The sequence below is a fragment of the Dromiciops gliroides genome, chromosome 3 (assembly GCF_019393635.1).
Source record: "Dromiciops gliroides isolate mDroGli1 chromosome 3, mDroGli1.pri, whole genome shotgun sequence".
NCBI classification, from domain to species: Eukaryota; Metazoa; Chordata; class Mammalia; order Microbiotheria; family Microbiotheriidae; genus Dromiciops; species Dromiciops gliroides.
The window spans coordinates 630,047,130-630,061,305 of record NC_057863.1 but is presented as its reverse complement, the minus strand read 5'-3'; the positions used below and the strand labels follow the sequence as shown (position 1 = coordinate 630,061,305).

The 14,176-nt window shown below is 46.9% G+C and overlaps 1 protein-coding gene across 1 annotated transcript; it reads right to left on the bottom strand.

Moving 5' to 3' along the window:
• Nucleotides 1–548: 548 nt before the first annotated feature.
• ICMT (isoprenylcysteine carboxyl methyltransferase) lies at nucleotides 549–9,823 on the bottom strand. Its single transcript, XM_043994042.1, has 5 exons — nucleotides 9,482–9,823; nucleotides 6,055–6,143; nucleotides 4,942–5,111; nucleotides 3,609–3,826; nucleotides 549–1,339 (listed from the first exon to the last, which is right to left on the bottom strand). Exons 1-5 carry the CDS (start codon nucleotides 9,665–9,667, stop codon nucleotides 1,157–1,159), a joined length of 846 nt encoding a protein of 281 aa, XP_043849977.1. The 5' UTR covers nucleotides 9,668–9,823; the 3' UTR covers nucleotides 549–1,156.
• Nucleotides 9,824–14,176: the final 4,353 nt, after the last annotated feature.

Below are 14,176 nucleotides of genomic sequence, written 5' to 3'. Positions count from 1 at the left end.
TATCATCAAATGCCAAAAATCATGAAGCACATTGGAATTTGAAAAAGAGAACAACCAAGAACTGGAGGTTCAGCTTTACATTGTGAATTTTGGATGAAATGTAAGAAGTACAGCCAATAGGTAGGCAGGCAATTAAATGGGTGAGTAATAGCCAGCAGGGTTTCTCAAAAGGTCTGCAATGGTAGCTTTCTGTTCCCTGCTCCCACTTTCTGATAGCAACAACAAAAAAAAAGAGGTCCCGATACTGGGAAGTCAATCACTTCTCACCTTTTGGGAAGGAATAAAAAGGAGGAAACAAATCTTCCCACAAAGGTCATGGATGGTCTCACTGAATTTGAGGAAGTTGCTTGTTACAGTATATTTAGTGTGGTAGGGAGAATTTGCAATTTTAAAGTTTTCACTCACCTTAAGACAATCTATAATCATTTCAAAATGTTACATTCCCGCACCTATTTGCTGCCAAATATAATGTGAAGATTTTTTAAAATACCAAATGAGTGAATAACATTGCTACTAAAAAAATTACAGAAATGGGGAGAGCCGAAGCATCTTATAAGCAAATATTTTCAACATGGTACCGATGTTCATGCACTTGAAAAGGAGAGAAACAAAGAGGTTAGAGCAGTGAGGTCTGGGATTGCCTGTTAAATCAAGTTTTACAATTGAGTTTCTAATGCAAATAAGAAGCACTTATATCCCCCACCCCACCCCAACACACACTCACCCACACCCACACCTTTTTGCCTTTTTATAGCTTTAAATATCGGGAAGCAGTGAATCCATCGACGTTGCACATTCTTCTCTATGGTGTCTCCACAGCCAACTCCCCTGTGGTGGGCCAAGGAGACACTAGGCAGCTTGTCACCAAGTTCCACTCTGAGCAACACCACCAGAGGAGACAGAGTCATTCCCTCCTGGTCCTACCTGTCACTGCCAGGGATGAAGATGCATCTCTGAACCTTCTTGGATCCATTTCAAGGCCTTCTGATTGCCCAGCCCATCATGCTTCTCCGAAGCATAACTGGTAAGATACAAAACGACTACTAGAGTCCTTCGCTCCTTAATGGAGAAGCTCACATGGCTCCTTCCCTGCTGCCGGCTGGAGTGGGAGTCACCTCCTCCAGAGACACCATCCCTCTTCATGCCACGCCTCAGGTTAGAGTTCTACCTTCACTCCTTTAATAAAAGGTAGACCTGTGGGCACCTTCTTTTTATATTCTAGGTATTCCTCTCCAAAAAAGTGGATTAACGAGATTTCCTCCTCTTCTGTTCGATCTCGGAAAAATCTCCAAACGGTCAAAGCATATGCAACACCGCATATTGGGTTACAGAGCATCACCTGGTGAGGAGAATGAAAAGGAGGAAATTAGGAGGACTGAGGTCAGGGCGTGTTCACGCTCGAGCGCGTGAGCACTCGAGCACGCACACACACTCTCACTCAGACAGAAAGACAGACACACACACTCTCTCTCTTCCCTTCTTCCCCCCACCCCCAAACACCAACTTTACCAATGAGACAATTGTATGAGATGCTCTCTTAAGGTTCCTTCCATCTCTAAAGTTTTAAGAACATAAGAAATCAATCCAGTTTGCATCAAGTCCCCCAAGTCCCTCTCTTGGACTACAGTAGGTGCTTAGGGTTTGGGGAGGGAAGGGGGTGGGGTTCATTTTTTCAGGTCACAGAGGACTATTCAGGAACATTATTCCTGTTCTTCTAGGAGCTGAAATTGATCTAGCAATTAATCAGTCATATTGAATTAGAGCCCAGGTTTGTCTACTATCACTTATGAGAGGCCCTTTAGAAATTAAAAAGCAGGGGCAGCTAGATGGCGCAGTGGATAGAGCACTGGCCCTGGAGTCAGGAGTACCTGAGTTCAAATCCGGCCTCAGACACTTAACACATACTTACTAGCTGTGTGACCCTGGGCAAGTCACTTAACCCCAATTGCCTCACTAAAAAAAAAAAAAAGAAAAGAAAAGAAATTAAAAAGCAGATGACTTCCCTCACAAATGCGAATGGTATCAGATGATCTCAAATGTCCCTTCCACTCTTAAGAGGCAGAATGGGATGATGGAAGGCGTGTCGGATTTAGGTTCAGGAGAGACTGGTTAAAATTCCTAGCTCTGACAATTATGAGCCATGTGACTCTGGGCAGCTCCCCTTATTTCTCAATCTTAGTTTCCCCACCTGTAAAGCAAGGATGATAACAACGCTTTCCCCATCTACCTCACAGAGATGTTATAAGATGAGATAAGAGAACATGTGAAAAGTACTTTGCAAACCTATATAAATGTGAGTTATTACAAGTAAATGATCAGATGCTGAGACTCTCCTTCTACTTACTGAATAATAACCTAAAGGGGCAGCTAGGTGGTGCAATGGATAGAGCACCGGCCCTGGAGTCAGGAGTACCTGGGTTCAAATCCGGCCTCAGACACTTAACACTTACTAGCTGTGTGACCCTGGGCAAGTCACTTAACCCCAATTGCCTCACTAAAATAATAATAATAATAATAATAACCTAAAAAAGCCACTGCCTCCTCCTACTAAACATGTGTGCCCTCCCAGATCCCTGAGCACTTCACTCTCTAAACATCTTTCACAGCATCTTAGAGCAGGTGATAGAAATATAAGCATTCTCAGGAAGCTAGCTAAGCGTGAATTTTGAATGTTCGCAGACTTGATTGCTTCAGAATGTTTCAAATACCATCATGTGAAAATATCAAAGTCAGAGGAAGTAGCCAAGGGCAATAACATGCCTCGCAGTGAGTAAGGTGGAATCTGGGAGGGTGAGCAGATTCCTTGTGGGAGATCTGGCCTGGCCCCTCTACTGAGCCTTGTCTGATGGCTTCCAAGGAGCAATGCAATGATGCATGGTCAAAGAACAGAAAAAGGCTATAGAGGAGGTTCCACTGGGCCAAGGCTGTTAGTGTGACCTCATTAAATGAGCTAACCAGTGACGGAACTGAATTAACAAGGCAGATCTTCCCTAGGTTCTGCCCACACTCTCCCACACCTCACTTGATCACCTGTTCCCACACTGTGCCTGAGAGGGAGGAAGAGAGAAAAAAGTAGGTACCAGCAGCAGCAGCCAACGGCCCCTGGCATTTGCAAATTTAGGGTATATCGATTTGAGACCCACCACATCTCACCACTTCTGGAAAAGCACACTGATTTTGTGGGTGTGGGTGCTCCCTTCACTGATGCAGACCAAAACCTTTCTCTATAATTTGGAAGGCCTTTGGAATTGTTAGAGAGGAACAATTCACCATTCTGGAGCCAACCTACAAGATGAGCCTCTTTCCAATGAGCAACACTCATCCTTAAAGGACAGATATGCTGGGTCTATTTGGAAAGCCCTTCTGGCTTGGGGGAACCAGACAGAACTTATGTTCTGGTGCTATCATCTTCAGAAAGAGAGGTCACCCCAAGGTACCTTGAGGCAATGGAGAAGGCCTGGAGTAAAGAGAGACTTTAGAAAACACCACACTATTAAACCAGGACTACAGCTGCCTGACTTCAGATAGGTTCCCATTCAAAACAAGTTACAATAAAAATCTTTACAAAACTACAGGAGAGCAGAATGTTCTCCAATTCCAGACAGTACCTGGGTTCCAATACTCCAGTAAAACCATCCGACATAAGAGGGGTGTCTGAACCAAGCATACACACCACTTGTCACCAGAGTGTGTGTCTCTGATTTCTCATTCTGAACAACATGGTTGAAGTTGGAACCAGCAGTAAACATGGCAGCTTTCCGAAGACACTCCCCAAAGACCACCATAAGCAGCCCTGTGACACTGAGCCACATGATCTGCTTCATCTCTGCAATGAGACACAAGCAAAAACAAGATAGGATTACTCCACTTGGACCCTTACTTCTGCTTAAAACCCAGCTCCAAGACAACACATCCTTCAAAGATGGAAAGAGGATGTGATTGTTTGGCCAGGGTCGCATGTCAGCACTCATGCTATACAGCAGTTATGTCAGCACGACGTTACTCCCTCAGCTGGATTGTCCATACATCTACATAAAATAAAAGACCTCTACTTAAGGCAAGGAGTTAAAGGGCAGCGATCCAATACACAATTTCTATCTCCTCTGAGCTGTCAGCTTGACAGCTGTGTGAGCAGTTTTGTGCCACAGCTGCCAGGAACATCAACTCCATCACCCATTACTTGGGTCATAATCACAAATGAAGATGGAAAAAGCAGGAGAGAACTGAGCCGCATTTGGCCAGACCTCAAAAGGCAACTTTGGGACTTGACTTTGAGAGCCAAACTCTGGGGGACAGCTAGGTGGCACAGTGGATAAAGCACCAGCCCTGAATTCAGGAGGACCTGAGTTCAAACCCAGCCTCAGACACTTGACACTTACTAGCTGTGTGACCCTGGGCAAGTCACTTAACTCTCATTGCCCTGAAAAAAGAAAAAGAAAAAAAAAGAGAGCCAACCTCCTATTTAGTAGTTCACAAAGCCAGTCTTATTTCACTCAGTGTCAGAGTACATACATTGCAGGTACACGAGTTTAAAATTTTTTTTAAATAACTACTTCGATAAGACTGGTTTCCTTTGTAAGCCTGTGTTTTCTACTTTATGCATTTTAAAAACATGATTTTGAGAAGGGGCAGTCTATAGGCTTTACCAGAATGCCCCAGGGATCCAAGGCATAAAAAAGGTCCTGTAAGAATCCCTGGTCTGGTACTACAGAAGGCTGAGAATTGAAACAAAACACATCATAACAGCCTTAAAAGAAAAAAAAAGTCAGTGCCTTTGCCTTTGATTCAATATCAAGGAATGATATCCAGCAGAACAACTCATTCTTCCTAGATGGCTTAGATGAAGAAAGGGAGAAGAAAATTGTATCTAGATCCCAGAGAAAGCCACAAGCTATTCTCCTTAAAATCCCATAGCCAAGGGGAAAGGGTATATATACCAACCTGGCCAAAAGTAATTTTCAACTGTGAACTCTATCCAAGAAGAGACAGCAGCTACTGTATACTCCAAACTATGGTTCAGAAGAAAAGAGTCCAGGGAGAGACTTTTGGGATTATTGACTGCTGTCACTAAATACTCAGAGTAATGGAATAGTGACAAGGAGCACATGTACCTAAAAAAAAAGAAAAGAGAGAAGGAGAGATAGATGGCAAAGAGTCCAGAGTGAACCAAAACGTAGAGCTGGGCTGTGATGCTGTTCAATTGTTCATGGAGTCTATGAAACGTGTGCTGTTGCTTGGTCCAAAGCCAATCCCCAGCACCTACTGCAGAATTACTCCTCTTTTGTGCAGCAAGAATTTTTACTGGGACTCTTTCGATTCCATAAACAAGAAAACATTAGGTTACTGTACCATATACTGTTCACACCTCTTTAAAAAAAAAATGGCCATTACACGTGAGAAAGCATGAAAATGGAGGAAGAGCGTAAAATAAAGCTACAATGTATGTCAATTATACAGTTCAACACAACTGCAACACAATTCCAGTAAAGAAGGCTTAGATGGCTCACAGTATTGATAATAGGATATAAAGCTCTTTACCTTTAGGTCACTGGTTCAAATCCAGGTCAGGGACTAGAAGGCTCAAGGGACTGAAATCATATTGTAGGGGAAAATCCTACAATGGCCCGTGGGGGATGCACTAGATGTGACCTAATAGAAATTAGAGATGGAAAAGCCCTATGAATCCAAACAGAGCCTTTCACCTTGATGTCATTGATCTGAATCCCATTCAGGTCAGGATGAGACACATCCTTGAACAGACAGGTGAGGGACACCTGCAGGGAGATGTTCATTCAGACCTGTCTCCTGCCAACAACAGGGCCAAATGAAGATGGTAAATCCTAATGACTGAGACCTAGGAATCTGACTAGAAACTGGAGACGGATGAACTGATATGAAGTACAGAACAGCCTTCAGCAAGTCAGAGATGAAATACTGTGACCAAGAGGTGCAAGGGGCGATGAAGCACTAGTTCTAATTCCCTGATCCATCCACGCCAACCCAACCCACCCCCCCCCCCCACTGGAAAACTAACGAGAAGAAGGTACTGCTTACCATCCAAAGTGATTCCAGGAAGACTGGCTAAAGCTGAGCAGCAAGCCACATCCGAAGACAAAGCCAAGAAAACAGGCCCGGATGGCTATCTGAAATGAGAGAGAGAGAGAGAGAGAGAGAGAGAGAGAGAGAGAGAGAGAGGGGCAGGCTCTATCACCTCACAGAACCCATAGGATGCTGCACCACAATGCAAAAACCTCAGAATGCTGACCCAGATGTGGCAATACCTTTTACATTGACATTTCAAAGACAAGCCTTTTGCCCAGCCTCAATTCAGGATTTTGTAAAGGGGATTAGTGAATCTGGTCTACTGAGAGGACAACCAAAGAACGTATGGTTCCCCAAGGTTACCCCTAAAATCTAGGGCAGAGCCCTAGAGAGCACCAAGCCCCTGGGGCCAAGGCAGAGACTGGCCCTTTTAACTTGGCACGGGGCACCTTCAGTTATATAAAATAAAGTCACATGTTTGCACCCCACGCACATCTGCCTCTGCTGCAGCTGCTGAAAAGCACGAACTGCAAGTGACACCCACTTCGCTGAGTAGGGAGGGTGTCAAACCTTCCTCCAAAGACCTCCCCTGTAGCCTTGGGGGAAGCCAGCCATGAGACCTGAATATCAGCCTCACTCACCCCTAACCCTCCACCTGTCCAGTGCCTACACCTTCAACCATTCTGAATACTGCCCTCTATCCCTATTCCCCAACCCTTCACCCATCGTGACCCCAACTACCCTATGCCCCTTGCCACCCCCCCATCTCCTCCTGGACTCCCCTTGGAAGATCCCATCCCTCTCACCACGCCTCTTAGATACCAGAGACTTCCCTAAGCCTTCTTCATCCCCTGACATCCCTCTCCTCACCATGCCCCCAACTTCTCTGGCAATCCTGCCCAGCCCCAAACATCCCAACAAATAGATCTCTCCTGCCAATCCCTATCCCCTAATGACTGATTATAGGGCAGCTAGGGGGCACTGAAGTGCAGAGTGCTGGGCCTGGGACTTCTCTTCCTGAGTTCAAATCCAGTCTTAAGCATTTACTAGCTGTGTGGCCCTGGGTTAGTCACTTTGACTTCTTTGCCTCAGTTTCCTCACCTGTAAAACAAGCTGGAGAAGGAAATGGCAAACCACTCCAGTATCTTTGCCAAGGAAACGACAAAATGGGTTCCAAAGAGTCAGAAACAACTGAATGATTGATTTCCCACCACATAGGCCTGATGCTGGACCCTACCATCCCCCAAAGTTAATCTTCCCATATGCTACACATACACACAGCTCCCTCCCCTCTAAACTCCCTAAAGCCCTATTTCCCCCTTCTAACCAGACCCATACCTCCAAAACACCCTACAAATTCCCCATTCCTTATTCCTAATTGTTCCATACCCCCCACACAACCCAATGTCCCGTTACCCCCTTACTCTCCCTTACACGCATTTCTTTGGTCTCCCCAAATGACATAAACTCCCTTCTGAGGGAGAGAGAACCCAGCCCCAGATTTTCCTCTCACCCTCCTTTCAGAGTCACTTACTCATCTAACCCATAATCCCTGGCTTCCTTTTATCCTGATTAACAGCCTAATTCCTCCCCAGGCTGCCCCAGCCATACATTAACCAATAGTAGCCTAAGAAGCCCCCCCCAACCACCCCCAAACAATGCTCATAACTGACCCCAGTGACCACTACCTTTACTCTAACCCACCCTGTAACCAAGCACTCCCTTCTAAAACTCTTAGTCCACTAACCCCAGGAATTATAATTCCTCCTACTATCACCACCCATATAAGCCATTTCCTATAACTACACAGCCTCTCCCACTTGCTGCTCCTCACAGTTCATAACTGACCCCAGGAGCCACTACTGCCAAACCTATTGCCCAAGCCTTCTCTGCCAGACTCCATAACTGCCCACCCAGCTTTACCTCGGGGTTAAAGCACCCTCCATAACCCATAGCTAACTAACCTTAATAACCCCCAACCTGTGGCTTCCACCTTCGAAACAGTAGTTGGTCATAAGACCCCCTCTAAACTCTACTCCCAACAATTTATAACTGATAGAGGGGAAGATCAAATCTTGACCAGCCTCCACGACCACTGGTTTCCAGAACAGCCCTTAGAAAAACACCTCCAACCACTACTTTCTCTAACTCATACAGGACTCTAGTGTCCAACACCCCACACCTTCCCTGTCTCTTAACACTAGCAGCTCCTTATAAACTGTCCTCTGTAGCCTGCCCAGATGGGAGCTCCCCATTACTCACAAGAAACTGACCAGAGTACCATTCTTCCCCACAGTCCCCATACCTCAGGACAGGAGGCTCCCCCAAAATTACTAAGTAAGCACCACCCCATCCCCTGGACCCCTTGCTCCTCGGGTGTGCACAGCTCCCCCATAACTGCCTTGTAGACTACCCCCCTCCAAAAAAAACCCCACACAGGTCACTATCCCACAAGGAATTACACCAGGTTACATACCACCTGCTTCCATTCCCGGCCCCCCAATGCCACAGTGTGCTTTTCATAGTTACTTCCTAGAACCAACCCTCTCCCAAACCCCACAGGAAATGACCCAAATAAGTCCCCATCTCTTCAGTACAAATGGCTCCCCATAACCCTCTCAAATTACATTTCCCCATTGCTCACAAGGACTTGATCCAGGTAAGCCCCACGCCCTTCCCATTGGCCTCTACCCCTAAGAATAGGCAGCATCCCATAAATGCCTCTCCTGCAATCACATACCACCAAACCTCGGCTTCCCAGGACTTACAAGGAACCAACCCAGGTAAACATCACGCAGTCCCCATAGGCCTAAACTTCAGTGAGAAGCCGAGCCCCAAATAGCTCCCCAAACTGTCCTGCTTACCCAAGCTCCTAAGGAGCAGATACAGGTTGGCAGCCCTCACCCCCTGTTGCCGGTGGCTCCCCCAAACCACAGCTCACCACTGCTGCCGGAGCTGACTCAAGTAGGTACCCCTTCTGTATGAGGGGCTCCCCATAACTGATTCCTGAATTGCCCCCAAACCACAGCTATCCAGGTAACTGACCCAGGCAGGCACCCCTAGAGCCAGCGGCTCTTCATAACTCCCTGGGTCCCCCAAACTAAAGCTCCTCGTAGTTCGTGGGAAGCTGACTGAGGTAGGGCCCCCGCCGAGGTACCAGAGGCTCCTTCTAACTCCCCGGCTCTCCCAAACTGCTCGAGGAGAGCTGACTCTGGAGCCCCTAGAGCCAGTGGCTCCCCCTAACTCCACGGCTCCCCCAAACTTCTCGAGGGGAGCCGACTCAGGCGCCCCTAGAGCCAGCGTCTCCCCCTAACTCCCCGGCTCCCCTAAACTGCTCGAGCGGAGGGGAGCAGGCAGTTACCGCCGCCCCCGCCCCAGCGGCTCGCCGGCTCGCCCCTGCCCGGGGAGCCCCAGCAGCACCCCGCGCCCCCGGGCTCACCTGGTAGCGCGGCGGCGGGCGGTAGAGCAGCAGCAGCAGCGCGTTGAGCGCCGCCACGTACAGCGCCAGCACCGTGCGGGCCTGCAGGCCGGAGCGCGTGAGCAGCGGCAGCCCCACCACCGAGGCGCCCAGCAGGAAGGCGGCCAGGCTGAGGCGCGCCTCGGAGCCCAGCGCGGCCGGCGCCATGGCGCCCACGGGGGAGCGAGCAGCGGAGCGAGCGAGGGACTGCGGCTTCGGGCGGCGGCCGTGGCCGCCGCTGTAGCCCCGGGAATCCCGCCGGCCCACCGGCCGCGCCTGCGCACTGCTCCGCCCGAAGCCGCGCTCTGACGAGAGCGTGCCCGGACTGGGACTCCCCGGCCTGGGAGACGAAGTATCGCGAGACCGTCACCGCCCGCGGGGAATCACCGACCTGAAATTGGCGGGAGCTGGGGACGCCCCGCCCCTGTCACACCCCCTCCTCGCCCCGCCCCGTCCAGTCCTCCCGGAACAGCTCAGCCTCTCTGACTTAGAGCGGAGGAGGTCTGGTTAACCTTTCCTGTGGCAGGCGGGGAGACTGAGGCCAAGCGAGGGCAAAAGGATCCTAGACCCAGAGGTGGAAGGGACCTCCGAGGCCACGTAGCCCAATCCCCTCTTTTTACAGATGGGGAAACTGAAGCCTGGGGAAGGGAAGGGTTGCGTGGGAGCTCTCGCGGCCACCCTTGGCAAATGTTTCCCTCGTGTTCGGCCAAAATATCAGAAACTCGGCTTTACCCAGTCAGTCAGCAAGCCTTTACTGAGTACCTACTGTGTGCCAGGCAAACACAAAGTCTTCCCTCAAGCAGTGCATGTGCTAATGCAGGAGACATTAACAACAACAATTATGCACACACACACACACAGAGGGAGGCACCGTCAACATTAGGAAAGACAGGAACGGCCTCTTGCAAAATGTGGAATTTGAGGCGAGTCCGAAAGCAGCCCGGGGAAGCTTGGAGGCAAAGGGTTTCAGTGCAAAGGCAGGACAAAGGATGGTGGAGTGCCATTCGTGATTTAGGAGTTTATAGGGAGAGAGTAAAGTTTAAGAAGACTAGAAAGGGGTCCGCGTTTTGAAAAACTTGAAATGCCAAAGAGAGCAACTCCTACTTGATCCTGGAAGCAATAGGAAGGCACTGTAGTTTATTGAGTAGACCCTCTGTGTCTTGGATAAAGCCCTTTGAGAGCTGAAAGGGGGACTGATCCGAGAAGGGGAGAGATCTGAGGCGAGGAAGCCAATTTGAAGGCTATTGTAATAACTCTAGGTGAGAAGTGATGGAGATGATGGCATCTCCGCTGTCCTTTGAAGGAAGATGGTGATTGTAAGAGGCTCAGGTGGGAAGGGAGAGCACTCCAGACGTGGGGAAAAGCAACTCCTATGGGGAGTGAAGGATGTTGTGAGGGGCTGAGGCACTCAGGTAGCAAGTATCTGAGAAGGGATTCAAATCCAAATATTCCTGCTGTCAGGTTCAGAACCCTAACCACTATCATTCCAAATATGAAACCTGCTCTCAAACCCCATCATCAGAATTATACTATGCCCTTAGAGAAATTCTTCATGCCCAATAGTCTATGGATATGTATATCAGAAACATAGTCTAATCAGGGGTCTTCCAGGTAGGAGTAAGTTTTTTTAAATGACAAGGAATACCATCCTAAATAGCTGAAATTTATGAGTTAGGGATCCTTTTGCTTGGATTCCCAGGCTGCTTTTAAAATGCAAATACAATCTGGTAGAGTTAACACTTAAATCACAGATTTGTCATTCACACGTTGGTGTGGATTAGTTTGATTCTAGCTAGGAACAACCAAAGGAGGACAGTTCCTTAGAGTTTTGATGAGTTAGGGAAGAAATAATTTTGGAGCCTGGGGCACTCAACTGGCAGGCCTGAAGGAAGGAGGCTTAAGAAAGACAGCTCAAAGGCACCTAGGGGAGGAAGTGGGCGGGTCAAGGAGAGTCTTCTCTAGGGTACAGAAAATCAGGCCATTCCCTCCTGGCCCCACGCTTTTGACCCTATTGTTTCTTTGGGAAGGAGCAGGAATAACAGAGAGGAAAGAATCAGGTTAAAAATACCTTAAGATTTTTTTTAATACCATACTACAAATTGTACTTGAAGTAAAGGATCTATTCTTGACAAAATCGAGCATTTAGAATAGTGCTGTTCAGGGAGGCAGCTAGGTGGCGCAGTGGCTAAAGCACTGGCCCTGGAGTCAGGAGGACCTGAGTTCAAATTTGGCCTCAGACACTTGACACTTACTAGCTGTGTGACCCTGGGCAAGTCACTTAACCCCCATTGCCCCGAAAAAACCAAAACAAACAAACAAACAAAAAAGAATCTTCTTCTAGAATAGTGCTGTTCAGTTGTGTCTAACTCATGACCCCTTATGGGGTTTTCTTGGCAAAGATACCTGAGTGGTTTGCCATTTCCTTCTCCAGTGGATTAAGGGAAACAGCAGTTAAGTGATTTGCCCGGGGTCACACAGAAAGTAAGTGTCAGAGGTTGGGTTTGAACTCAGGTCTTCTTTGACTCCAGGCACGGTGCTCTAACCACTGAGCCACCTAGCTGCCTTTAGAATAGTAGCTATCATTTTTATATAACACTTTACAAATATTTTCTTATTTTATTCTTACAACAAGCCACAGGATTTAGGTGCTACTATTTGGAATTAAACAAATGAGGCAAACAGAGGCGAAATGTCCTGCCCAGGCTCACAGCTAGTTAGTGTCTGAAGTTGGATTTGAACCCAGGTCTTCCTGACTCCAGGTCAGTTATCTATCCAGTGTGCTCCCTAGCTCTTTGCCCATATCTACATCTATCTTAAACAAGTCAAATGTGAAACTTAATGGATCATCTAGTCAAACCTCCTTATTAAAACAACATTATTCGGGGCAGCTAGGTGGCCCAGTGAATAAGGCACCAGCCATAGATTCAGGAGGACCTAAGTTCAAATCTGGCTTCAGACACTTGACACTTACTAGCTGTGTGACCCTGGGCAAGTCACTTAACTCCAATTGCCTCACCAAAAAAACCCCCCCAAAACAAAAACATTATTGCTTGATATCTTCTGCTTTTTAGATTCCCTTCATCTCCAAATACATTTTGTTTCCCATCCCAACCATACAACCATTCCCCTAATAATAAACAAAAGTGGAAAAAGTAATTCCACCCAATCAACTAACAGTAGATAGTGTACCACACCCATAGTTCACCACTTTCTCCTATGTAAAAAGGAAGGAGCATTTTCTGGTTTCTTCTTTGGGACCAGGCTTCCACTTTTTTTTTTTTTTTTTTGGTGAGGCAATTGGTGTTAAGTGACTTGCCCAGGGTCACACAGCTAGTAAGTGTTTAGTGTCTGAGGCTGGATTTGAACTCAGGTCCTCCTGAATCCAGGGCTAGTGCTTTATCTACTGCGCCACCTAGCTGCCCTCCACCTTTTAATATTACATATGAAGAAACTGGGGCCCAGAGAGTTTAAGTGACTTGCCAGAGGCCGAACAGATGGCAGGTCAAGGATTTGGACCCGGATCTTCTGAATTCCAAGTCACCATACACTGTCAGCATGTAAATAATGTGTATTTCTAATTGGACTTGGGATAACCAATATTCTGTCACATTACTGATGAGATGGTTACTTGGCTCCATCCAAAGGGACTTTAATTTGAGAGGCTGCATGAGGTAGTGGTGGAAGATAGAAGATTAAGTTCGAATTCTACCTTTTCTTCTCATTACTGGTAACAAGTCTGTTGACCTCTGAGCCTCAGTTTCCCCCTCTGTAAAATGAGAGGGTTGATCTAGATGGACCTCTTAAGGTCTCTTCCAGTTCTAGGTCAGAGACCTTTTCTGGTCCTTTCTCATACTGGAAGGAGGAAGGGAGCATTGGGTTTGTAGACAAAAAACTTAATTTCCCAATTTTCCTACCTACTACCTACATGAACTTGAGCAAGTCAACTTCTCTAGACCTCTTCTCCCTCTTCTATAGACTGAGATGATTGAATTCTTATCATAAATTGTATGGCTAGCAGGGAATTTAGAGGTCACCATACAGAAGATGAAGCAGAGTTATGGAGTGGTTAAATGAGCTGGATTTGAACTCGTATATTACTGACTTGAAGTGCAGCACGATGCCCACTGTGCCACCTAGTGGCATATACCATCCCATGCAAGCTCTGAAGAATAAGCCTTCAACAATAGCCTTGTAATATTTCTCAGTGATACCCAAGAGTACAGCCTGAATTCCTCTTGTATAATCTAGGCTTTGCCGTCTTAGGGTATTTCCCTTCAGCATTAAGCAGATTCTGAATGTTGACTCTCATAAACTGACTTTTTAAAAGTTGTTACATATTTCTCTGGGATTGTGTTTTGTTTTGTTTTTTAATTTTTAAAGCTAAAAATAATTTATAATTTATCTTAATTTTTAATTTTTTAAGAAATAAAAATTCAGGGCTTTTAAAACCATTCTGTCCAAACTCATGTCTAAAATTTCTAGTCAGCCCTGTATTGTAGGGATTAAGTACTTTATCATAGCCCCTTCCTACGACCTGACCTGGTTGCTTTCCTCTTTAAAGCAGGAAGCAGTGATATACACTAGAGGGAGCTCATTGGCTGTTCCATCAGCACTGGCCAGGACCAGTTCTGGATCTCCAGAAAGACCCACTCCCAAATTGGGAAGCCAGGCAAATCC